At 50.5% G+C, this 10,968-nt stretch overlaps 1 protein-coding gene across 1 annotated transcript; it reads left to right on the forward strand.

The window, feature by feature from the left end:
* Positions 1 to 288: 288 nt before the first annotated feature.
* Positions 289 to 8,527, forward strand: LOC119505115 (collagen alpha-1(I) chain-like). The gene is made up of 3 exons (XM_037797784.1): positions 289 to 1,067; positions 2,643 to 2,732; positions 8,147 to 8,527. Exons 1-3 carry the CDS (start codon positions 689 to 691, stop codon positions 8,509 to 8,511), a joined length of 834 nt encoding a protein of 277 aa, XP_037653712.1. The 5' UTR covers positions 289 to 688; the 3' UTR covers positions 8,512 to 8,527.
* The last annotated feature ends 2,441 nt before the right edge of the window (positions 8,528 to 10,968 follow it).

Consider the following 10,968-nt stretch of genomic DNA (forward strand, 5'->3'; position numbering starts at 1 on the left):
TGTGATTCCCTCCCACTCCCTCGTGGGTGTCCACTGGGGCTCCCTGCAGGAACCCCCTTTTCTGTCCATCAAGCCGTGAGGAGGCAGCGCATCCTCCCTGTGGGTGTCGGCCCCGGGGTAGGGATCCCGGGGCTCCTGAGCATGGGTGGACCTGCAGTGCCCAGCCCCAGCCCAGCCCAGCCCCAGCCCAGCCCCGCCCCAGCCCAGCCCCAGCCCAGCCCCAGCCCCAGCCCAGCCCCAGCCCAGCCCCAGCCCAGCCCCAGCCCAGCCCCAGCCCAGCCCCAGCCCAGCCCCAGTCAAGCCCCGTGTCCCTGCTGACCAGCCAGATCCGCACGTCCAGCATCTGGCCCCTGCCCGCCCCCTGCCCTGCTGGACTTTCGGCTGCCTCTCCAGGCCCCAGCCCTCAGTGTGGGCTCGTGGGCTCATGGAGGCAGTGGCCTGGCCGGCCAAGCACCCCTGGCTCGTCCTGGGTGGTCGTCACAGCAGCTCTTGGAGTGGGGGAGGGGTCTGTCATGTCTCCAAGACCATCACTGGGTGTCGGGGCCGGGCGCTGGGCTGGGGCCTCTGTCACCCTGCGGGCCATGCACATGCTCTTCCCATGCTGCTCACTCACATGCTGTGCAGCCGCCCTGCACACACCTGCACATGGGCTGTGGGCTCAGCTGGTACAGGATGAGCGGGTCAGGGCATGTGGAGACACACATGTACTCAGGACACGTGGACACAGACACAGGAACAGTCATGTACGTGGACATGCCAGGTGCACTTGCACACCACACCCAGGTGCGTGTACAGGTCACACGGCTGCATGTGCACTGCCGAGGAGGTGCCTGGGTCAGTGTGCTGCCAGCACGACTGTCTGGAGCCCCGAGTAGCAGAGACGTGTCCCAGAGCCAGGCCACCGTCCCCAGGTCCCAGGAGCAGCAAGGAGGAGGACGTGGAGCAGCAGAGTCCCCTGAGTCCCCTGAGTCCCCTGTCCGGAGCAGGAGCGCGCTGCCGTGTTCTGCCAGCTGAGCGTCTGCAGCGTGCTGGGGGCTCCCATGGCAGCCGCCATCCACCAGCTCCATGTAAAGGTCTCCACGTCTCTCTCCCTTTGAGAATGGAATTCACGCCGCTACCTACTCGTTTGTTTTTGTGGTTTGTATTTTCCTGCATAAGATATACAGACTTGCAGTAGAAGCAATTTCCAAAGTACAGGAAATATAAAAAGTAGAAAGGAAGTATAGAAATACGGAAAGCCGTGGTCTCACAGCCTCCTGTCGTCTGTGTGTTCTTTGTTGTCTTTCGTGTTGATGGAAGGTCTTGCTCATTGTGAACTATGTTTCCCCAATACTGTTTTTATAAGCACGTTTGTGTCTTTGAAAACGCTACCCAAGCCTGACTTTCGGTGCATGCTGTTTTCACTCATGGCATCACCTGCTGTCACTTGCACATGCTTACTTTTTCAGTGAAAAATGTTACTTGCGTTCTTTCATTGCTACTGAGATTGATCAGAGAGAAGGGTGATTTCACTGGTCTGATTTGATCACTGCTGCACCCCCAGTGCTTAGACCAGTGTGTGATACTAGGCAGTGCTTGGGAAAGCTCTGCAGGATGGAAGGACGAGTGGGTGGACAGGCGGGTGGGCATGTGGGTAGATGGATGGATGGATGGACAGATTCATGGATGGGTGGGTAGATGTATGTCTGGATGGATGGAAAGATAGATGTATGGATGGACAGACAAGTGGGTCGCTGGGTACATGGACAGATGGCATGGTGGTCAGGAGGTCGGCTCTATTATCTTTTTTCCTCGATTGTGAACTGGCTTTTATGGAATTTCTTCTGGTACTATAACGAGGACATTACCCCTTTGTTTTCTACTCATGTGTTGATGGACACTTGTATTGTTTCTGCCTTTTGGGCCACTGTGCATGCTGCTTCTGCTTGGTGAGCAAGTATCCATGTCTCTGCTTTCAGATCTTTTGGGAAACACCCACGAGCACAATTGCTGGGTCATATGGGGATTCTATGTTTGTTTTCTGAGGAACTGCTGCACCACTTCACAGTCCCCCATCAGCAATGTACGAGGGTTCCTGTTTCTCCACGTACTTGCCAACGCTTGTTGTTTTAAGTTTTCTAAACAAAAGCCATCCTAGTGGGTATGATGTGGTGTCTCACCATAGCTTTAGTTTGCATTTCTCTAGTTGCTCATGAAACTGAGCGTCTTTCATGGACTTATTGGCTACTTGACTATCACTGGAGAAGTGTCTGTTCAAATCCTTGACCTATGTTTTAATTGGATTCTTTGTCTTTTTGATGTTGAGTTGTAGGTCTTCTTTATATATTCTAAATATTAAGCCCCTTTTTGTTCTACTTTTTCCAAATATTTTCTCCCATTCTGTAGGTAGTTTTTTCACTTTCTTGGTAATGTCCTTTGTACAAAGTTTTAAATTTTGATGAAGACTGATTTATCTACTTTTTCTTCTGTTGCCTGTGCTTTTGGTGTAAAACCTAAAAATCCATTGCTTACTTCAAGGTCAACGTTTCCCTGTGTTTTCTTGTAAGAGTCTAATGGCATTTCTTCTTATATTTAGGTCATTGATCCATTTTAAGTTAGTTTTTGTGTGTAGTGAGAGTTGGTCCACATGCTTCCTTCTGCAGGTGGATTTCCAGGCGTCCCAGCACCATTTGTTGAAGACTCTATTCTTTCCCCATTGAGTGGACTTGTCACCCTTGTCGAAAATCAGCCAGGTATAGATGTGTGGATTTAATTCTGGACTCTCAATACTGTTCCGTTGGTCTGTATGTCTAACCTTATGCCAATGCCACACTGTTTTGATTACTGTAGCTTTGTAGTAACTTTTGAGATCAGGAAGTATGAGTCCAACAGCTTTGTTCTTTTTCAAGATTGTTTATCTTTTCGTGGCTCTTTGTGGTTACTTAGGAATTTGCGAATCAGCTTTAACAAGGCTGCTGGAATTTTGATAGAGATGGTGTTGAATTTGCAGATCACTTTACACAGAATTGACATCTTAATAATGTTAAGTTTTCCAGTCCATGAACACGGGTTGTCTTTCCATTTATTTAGGTCTTTATTTTCTTTCACCAATGTTTTGAAGTTTCAGTGGATGAGTCTTGCAGCTCCTTGGTTAAATTGGTTACAAGGTATTTTACTCTTTTTGATGCTGTTGTAAATGGAACTGTTTCTTGATTTCCTTTTCAGATGGTTCATTACTGGCGTATAGGAACTCAACTGACTTCTGTGTGTTTGTCTAGTATCCTGCTACTTTGCTGAGTTACTAGTTCTGGTAGCTTTGTTGTAGATTGTTTGGAATTTTCTCTATATAGGACCATGTTATCTGCGTAGAGGGATAATTTTTCATTTCTTTCTTTTTTTCCACTGTGGATACCTTTTATTTTCTTTCTCACCTGTCTGCTCTGGCTAGAACTTCTAGCACATTTAGTAACAGTGGTGACAGTGGCATCCTTGTCTTCTTCCTGATGTTAGGGGGAAAGTGTTCAGTCTTTCCCCCACTGAGTAAGATGTTAGCTGTGGGTTTTTCATAAATGCCTTTTATCACGTTGAGAAAGTTCCCTTCTATTCCTAGTTTCCTGAGTGTTTTTATCATGAAAAGGATGTTGGATTTGTCAAATGCCTTTTCTATGTCAACTGAGAAGATTGCTTGGATCTTTTCTTTGTTCTGTTTGTCTGATGTTTGACGTTGATGGAGTTTCTAATGATGAACTGTCCTTGCATTCCTGGAATAAATCCCACTTGGCTATGGTCCATAACTCCTTTAATGTGCTTTGGATTCCATTTGCCAGTGTGTTGTTGAGGATCTTTGCAAATGTGTTCATACGGAATGTGGGTCTGTAATTTTCTTTTCTTGACTTTGACTTTATCTGACACTGGCTGCATTGAGCAAGTTAGGAAGCAATTCCTCTTTTCCTATCTTTTGGAAGAGTGTGAGAAGGACTGATGTAAACCTTTAAATGGTTGGTAGAATTCAGCAGTGAAACTATCTGGTCCTGGATTTTCTTTGTTGGGAAGTTTTTGATGACTGAGTCAATAGATCTATTGAGATTTCCTAATTGTTCTTGTGTCAGATTATAATTTCCATGTTTCTAGAAATTTGTTCATTTTATCTAGTTTTTCTAATTTGTTGGCATATAACTGTACAAAGTATGCTTTTATAATCGTTATTTCTGTAAGGCTGGTAGTAATAGCCATACTTTCATTTCTGATTTTTCTTATTTGTGTCCTCTCTTTTTTTGTCATTCTGGCTAAACATCAGTTGATTTTATTGATCTTTTTTTTAAAAAAACAAAACAAAACAGCTTTTGGTTTTGTGGCGATAGATGAGAAATAATAGAATCTTTTCTAATATTTAATCTTTCCTTGTTTCTACTAACTTTGGGTTTAGTTTGCTCTTCTTGTTCTAGTTTCTTCAGTGTGAAACTGTTACTGGTTTGTGATCTTTCTTCTTTTTTTAATATAGATATTTAGAGCTAATAATTTCCCTCTGAGCACTACCTTAGCCACATCCTGTAAGTTTCGGTATGTTATGTTCTCTTTTTCAATTGTCTCAGTTGATGCTTCCCAGTTTCCCTCATGATTTCTTTGATCCATTGGTGGTTTCATAGTGTGTTGTTTAATTTCCAAACATTTTTAAAGTTTCCAGTTTTCCTTCTGCTACTGATTTCTAATTTTATTCCATTATAATCTGAAAAGATATTTTGTATGATTTCAATCTATTTAGTTTTATTAACATTGGGTCTTTTGTTGTCATTTGTTGCAAATACTTTCCCTAGAATGCTTTTTTTGGGGGTGGTGGTGGTGGTTTCCATTCATTTATTTTTATCAGAGAATTTGTGGGTTTTCACAACAGTCCTGCATAAAATACAGGATTCCAATATACCACCCTACTATTAACACCTTGCGTTTGTGTGGAACACTTGTTACAATGAAAACATTTTTATCCTTGTACTATTAACTGCAGTCCGTGGTTCAATTTAGGGTTCACTATCTATGTACAGAAGTTCCATGGATTTTATTTTTAAATTTTTATTCTGTTATCATATATACAATCTAAGATTTCCCCTTTTAACCACATTCAAATATGTACTTCAGTGCTGTTAATTACATTCACAATGTTGTGCTACCATCACCACCAGCCATTACCAAAACTTTTCCATCACCCCACATAGAAACTACAATTTAAGCTTGAACTCCCTACTCCCCATCCCCACCGCATCCCCTGGTAACCTGTATTCTAGATTCTGACTTGATGAGTTTGCTTATTCTAATTATTTCATATCAGTGAGATCGTATAGTATTTTTCCTTTTGTGTCTGGCTTATTTCACTCAACATTTCCTCAACTTCCATCCATTTCGTTGCATGAATCACAACTTCCTTTTTATGGCTGAATAATATTCCAATGAATGTTACCACATTTTGTTTCTCCAGTCACCGGTTGATGGACACTTGGGTTGCTTCCATCTTTTGGCAATAGTGAATAATTCCACTCTGAACATTGGTGTGCAAATATCGGAGGCCCTGTACAATTCTTTTGGGTATGTACATAGAAGTGGGATTGCTGGGTCCCATGGTAATTCTATACCTAACTTTCTGAGGTACTTCCCAACTGTCTTCCACAGCAGCTGCACCATTTCACATTACCATAAGCAATGAATGAGTGTTCCTATTTCTCTACATCCTCTCCAACACCTAGTTTCTATTTTTTTTTTTTTAAATAGCAGCCATTCTAGTGGCTGTGAAATGGTACCTCATTGTGGTTTTGATTTGCATTTCCCTAATGGCTAATGATGTTGAGCATCTTTTCATATGCTAATTGGCCATTTGTATGTCTTCTTTGGAGAAATGTCTATTAAAGTCTCTTTCCCAATTTTTAATTGGATTGTTTATCTTTTTGTTGTTCAGTTGGAGGATTTCGTATATATTCTGGATAGTAATCCTTTATCAGATATGTGGTTTCTAAATATTTCCTCTCATTGTGTAGGTGGTTGTTTTACTTTCATGACAAAGTCCTCTGAGGCACAGAAGTTTTTAATTTTGATGAGCTCCCATTTATCCTTTATTCTTTTATTGCTTGTGCTTTGGATGCAAAGTTTAAGAAACCATTGCCTAACACAAGCTCCTGCAGATGCTTCCCTATGTTTTCTTCTAGGAGTTTTATGTTCTGGTTCTTATTAGGTCTTTGGTCTATTTTGAGTTGATTTCTGTGTATAGTGTAAGGTAGGGTTCCTTCTTTTTTTTCCACAAATGGAAATCAGGTTTTCTCAGCACCATTTGTTGAGAGACTATTCTTTCCCAGTTGAGTGGTCTTTGCCACCTTGTCAAAAACCAGTTGGCCATAAATGTGAGGGTTGATTTCTGAGCCCTCAATTCAATTCTACTGGTCTACATGTGTCCTTGACCCAGTGCCATGCTGCTTTGATTACTGTGGCTTTGTAATAAATTTCAAGATCAGGAAGTGTGAGTCCTCAGACTTCATTCTTTTTGAAGGTGTTTTTGCTCTTTGGAGCCCCTTACCCTTCCATATAAATTTGATAAATGGTTTTTCCATTTCTGCAAAGGTTGGAATTTTGAATGGGATTGCACTGAATCTGTAAATTGCCCTGGGTAGAATTGACATATTAGCAATATTTAGTCTTTCAATCCACAAATGTGGAACATCCTTCCATTTATTTAGGTCTTTGATGTCTTCCAGCAATGTTTTGTAGCACTGTTAAGGCTGCTTTTTAATTTTGAGCTTTTATTTTTGTGAAGGCTGTTCTCTTGTATCAGCCTGAGACCCACCTGATATTCTTTGGTGTGGGTGTCAGGGGAAGCCCCCGGTCTCTCTGCCAGCCCCCGTGGACTGGGCTGGGCCCCCTGTCTCTGTGTTGACCCCTGTGGGCTGGGCTGGGCCCTCCTGTGGCAGTTACCTCCACAGGGCAATGCTCAGGGCCTGAGCCCTGGAGCCAGTGTCTGGACGTCTTCTTGCTTCTGAGAAGCTGCCTGGCCTTGGCTGGAGACTGCGCAGATAGGCCTTTCCCACCGTGGGAGTGTTTCAGTGCAGGGTGGCCCAAGCCTCATCCATAATTGCTGCCAGGTGCGCCCCGTGGAGGCAGGGTCCTCCCGACTTGAGGGGGTGGACACGGGGGTCCCGGCTCAGTTGTGTTGCAGGTAAAGCCAGCCTGTCCACGAGGAGGTGGTCTCACGCCCCCAGCATGTCCCCAGGGGCTGTTGGCACACAGACCTGGTAGCCCAGAGCCAAGCCCCCCAACCTGGGGGCCCACGCCCCAGCTGTCCCCCAACCCTAGTTTGTCTCTGAGCACACACCGGCTGGGATGATCTCAAGCGAAGATGATGGTGCTGGGTTAGGGTTAGGGATGGACTTGGAGTCGTCACTTCTCAGTGTTGACAACAGTGTGCTGACACATCTCGCTGTGTTTCAACGAAAGTGTTACCACAATTTTGGAGACATCATCAAGGAAACCATGGCCAGGACAAGGCAGACTGACCCACTGTGCAATGTGGCCTCCCTGCTCCTGTGCTGTGGCAGGTGAGCAGGGGGCCCACAGCCCTGACCTCCCACCCTAGGGGCAGCAAGCTCCTACCCCTTCAACTCACAGGCAGTGAACCCCCCTTCCTTTCACCCCATGGGCACTGGACTCTGACCTTTCACCTCAAGGCACCAAACCTCTGACCTTACACCCCATGGACACAAAGCACCTGACCTTTTACTCCATGGGCACTGAGCCCCAATCCTTACACCACAGGCCCTGGGCCCTGACCTTTCACCCCAAGCTACTGAATCCCATGACCTTTCATCCTACAGGCTCCAAGCCCCATGATCTTTCACCCCGGGGTCCATTCCAGTAGGGTCACCCCATCCCCAGGGTCTCTCCTTGTCCCTTGGGGTCCCGCCTGCTCCCCTCGCCCAGTGTCCCAGGCACTCCCCTCCCCACCTGTGGTCTCCGCCCTCAGACCTCAGCTGCTGGGTCTCGGGGAAGCCCTCAGCCCCATGTGTCTCTGGCTCCGTCTCCCTGAGCTGCTGCAAGTACCCAGGCCCGGGCCATCCATGCTGTGGGTTGGGTCAGGGGACGTTGGCAGCTAGGCCTGCAGCTCGGAGGTCCCCATGTTCCCTCATCTCTCTAGACCCCCCTTTCCCTCATGGAGAAACGAGAGGAGTAAGTGAGGTGCCGGCCGGTCCTCCGCAGGTAAAGGGTGGCGGCAGCTCCGTGAGCCTGTGGGGCCTCCACCATCCCATGTGGGATCCAGGTACCACGGGGGCTGCCGGCTGTGTCTGGGGCCGGGGCTCAGTGGAGTGGCTCCTCCTTGGCCTGCGGGGAGCTGGGGGCCCAGGCACCCCCGACACCGGCCCTGGGCTGCCTCGGGGCTCGTTCTGGGCTGGTCTGTCGTGGGGTGGACACGTGCCCCAAAGCTTTGCCTCCAGCAAGGGGTGGCTGAGGGTGACCTGCCCCTCACTCCAGCCCTGGGGGCTGCATCCGGCTGAGCTGTAGCTGGCGTTTTCCACTGCTGGACACGTTTCCATCTCAGGTTTGCACTTTGGGGGCCTGTGTGAGTTTTCTGGGGTCTTCTGTCACAAGTCACCCAAACTGGGTGTCTCAAAACAGAATCTGTTCTCCCGCTCTTCTGGGGCCAGGTGTGTGACATCAGCGGGGTTGTTCCCCAGGGGAGGGGGGCTGAGGGAGGGTCCGCCCGGCCTCTCCCAGCCCTGGGGGCCCCGGGGAGCCGCTGCCTGTGGCTGTCCCATCTCTGCTGTGGCTTCACGCAGTCCCCTCCCCCGCATCTCTCCTCTGTGTCCCTTTTTTCATCCCCCCCGTTGGGGTCCACCCCTCCCCACCCCTCCCCTCCCCACCCCAGTCCTCTCTTCCTTTAACACACACCATCATAGAGGATTTAGGGTGCACCCTGAGCCAGTTTGGCCTCATCTTAACTAGGAACGTCTTCTGAGACCCTCTTTTAAATAGAGTCCGTTTGTGGGTTAGGGGTTCAGCAGACGGAGATGTGTCTTCCCAGGGGTCTGCCAGGGCCCAGGTGGTGAAGGGCCAGCAGGTGAGGTCCTGGGAGGGCCTCGGGGGCAGCGGAGCCCTGGGCAGGACCTGGGGGCCCCACTGCACGTGTGCTCTCTCTGGGGGGCTGCCCACCACCCCAGGGACATGGAAAGTGTGTGTGGGCCTGTGGGGGACCCTGCACAGGACACGGGGCTTCCCAGATGCAGGTGTAAGCTGGGGTGGGGTTGGGGATGGACTGGTCCAGGGAGGAGGCTGAGCTTGGGGCCCCTGAGGTTTCCAGGGAAGCGGGTCCTGCGCCCTGGTCCGTGAGCTGCCCAGGGACAGGGGAGACAGACGGCGAGTGTGCAGCAAAGTGGGTCCTTCCGCTGATGCAGGGTGAGTCAGCCAGGGCATCTGTGTGTTCACGTGTGCGGACGGGTCCAGAGCACGGTGCGGGGCATAGACACGAGCATGGGGGGGCAACTCCCATGGGGGCGGGCGGGCGGGGCGCACGCACTGTGCATGGTGGAGATGCTCCCCACGCTCGGGGCGCACGCACTGTGCATGGTGGAGATGCTCCCCACGCTCGGGGCGCAAGCACTGTGCATGGTGGAGATGCTCCCCACGCTCGGGGCGCACGCACTGTGCATGGTGGAGATGCTCCCCACGCTCGAGGCGCACGCACTGTGGATGGTGATGCTCCCCACGCTCAGGGCGCACGCACTGTGGATGGTGGAGATGCTCCCCACGCTCGGGGCTGAGCTCCTGGAGGGGACGGGGCCGGGCCCGGCCCTCGAGGGCATGTGGCCCGTGTGTCCTGGGCTGTGGGCTCTTGGGGCCCAGTCTCAGCCGCGTCCAGAGGTGCCCGTGCTGGGCCTCGGAAACCCCGCGATGGAGCGGCTGCTTCACCAGAAGTGTGTTTCCTCTGCTTTTACCCCCAACAAGGGAGAGACCTCGGTGGGGAGTGGCCCCAGGGGTGGGGGATGTGGTGATGCACCAGCACTGAGCCTGCAACCTGCAGACGGCTCCCTCCACTGTGGGGGCCCAGGTGCCTGGACGCATACTGGGCTCCCTCGAGGTCTTGGACCTGAGGCTCCGGGTCCTGTCCACTGCCCTGCCCCCGTGTCCACCCTCCCCGACCCCGTGTCCACCCTCCATGTGGCATGCTGAGCAGACAGCTGAGTGCCCGGCAGCTCCTGGGGTACCTGATGCTGCGTGTCCAGGTGCAAACTTGCTGAGTTGCTGCCCCTTGCCTGGGCAGCTCCCCGGGCCCGGTGTGAGTATCACAACATGTAGAGGCCACGAGGCAGGGAGGTTGCAGTGTCAGCACTGATGATTCGGGAAGTGGCTGGTGACGAGGGGTCCAGGCACGTGTGCCCCTGTCGTGTCACCACCAGGTAGACGCTGGCTCATCCCTCTCCTGTCTGTCCATCCATCCTTGTGGGTCCAGGCGCCCTATGGCGTCTGCTCTGAGCCCCTTCACTGTAACCGTGGCTGCCCCACATCCTGTGACTTGCCCATGTCGGCCTGTCACCGAGCACGTGCTCCTTGCTCCCAGGAGACCCAGCAGCCCATGTAAGAGCTTCAGATGTGATCTCATAAAGCATGTTTCAATTATGTGTTTTTGCACGTTTACGTAAAACACTGCAATGAACTGTGGTGAGGACACCCTGTGCCCCCTTTCGAGCATGAAAGCGCCAACACCCCCAGGGCCTGGGAGGCTTGGGGCAGAGTGCTCTGAGGGGTGGGGCTCAGCACTGGGAGCGACTGGGCTCAGCACGGCCCGGGAGGCAGCTGCCGGCTCCCTGTGGGGGAAGCAGCCACACTCAGGCAAGAGGGCAGCACTGCAGGCTGCAGCCCCTCGGGGTCCTGGGCCCAGCACATCTCTGAGGAAGTGGCCGCCCAGACTGGGGGTCTCAGAGCACAGACATCCACCATCAATGAACGGCCCTGACCAGCTCC

This window comes from Choloepus didactylus, chromosome 10, assembly GCF_015220235.1.
Source record: "Choloepus didactylus isolate mChoDid1 chromosome 10, mChoDid1.pri, whole genome shotgun sequence".
Lineage (NCBI taxonomy): Eukaryota > Metazoa > Chordata > Mammalia > Pilosa > Megalonychidae > Choloepus > Choloepus didactylus.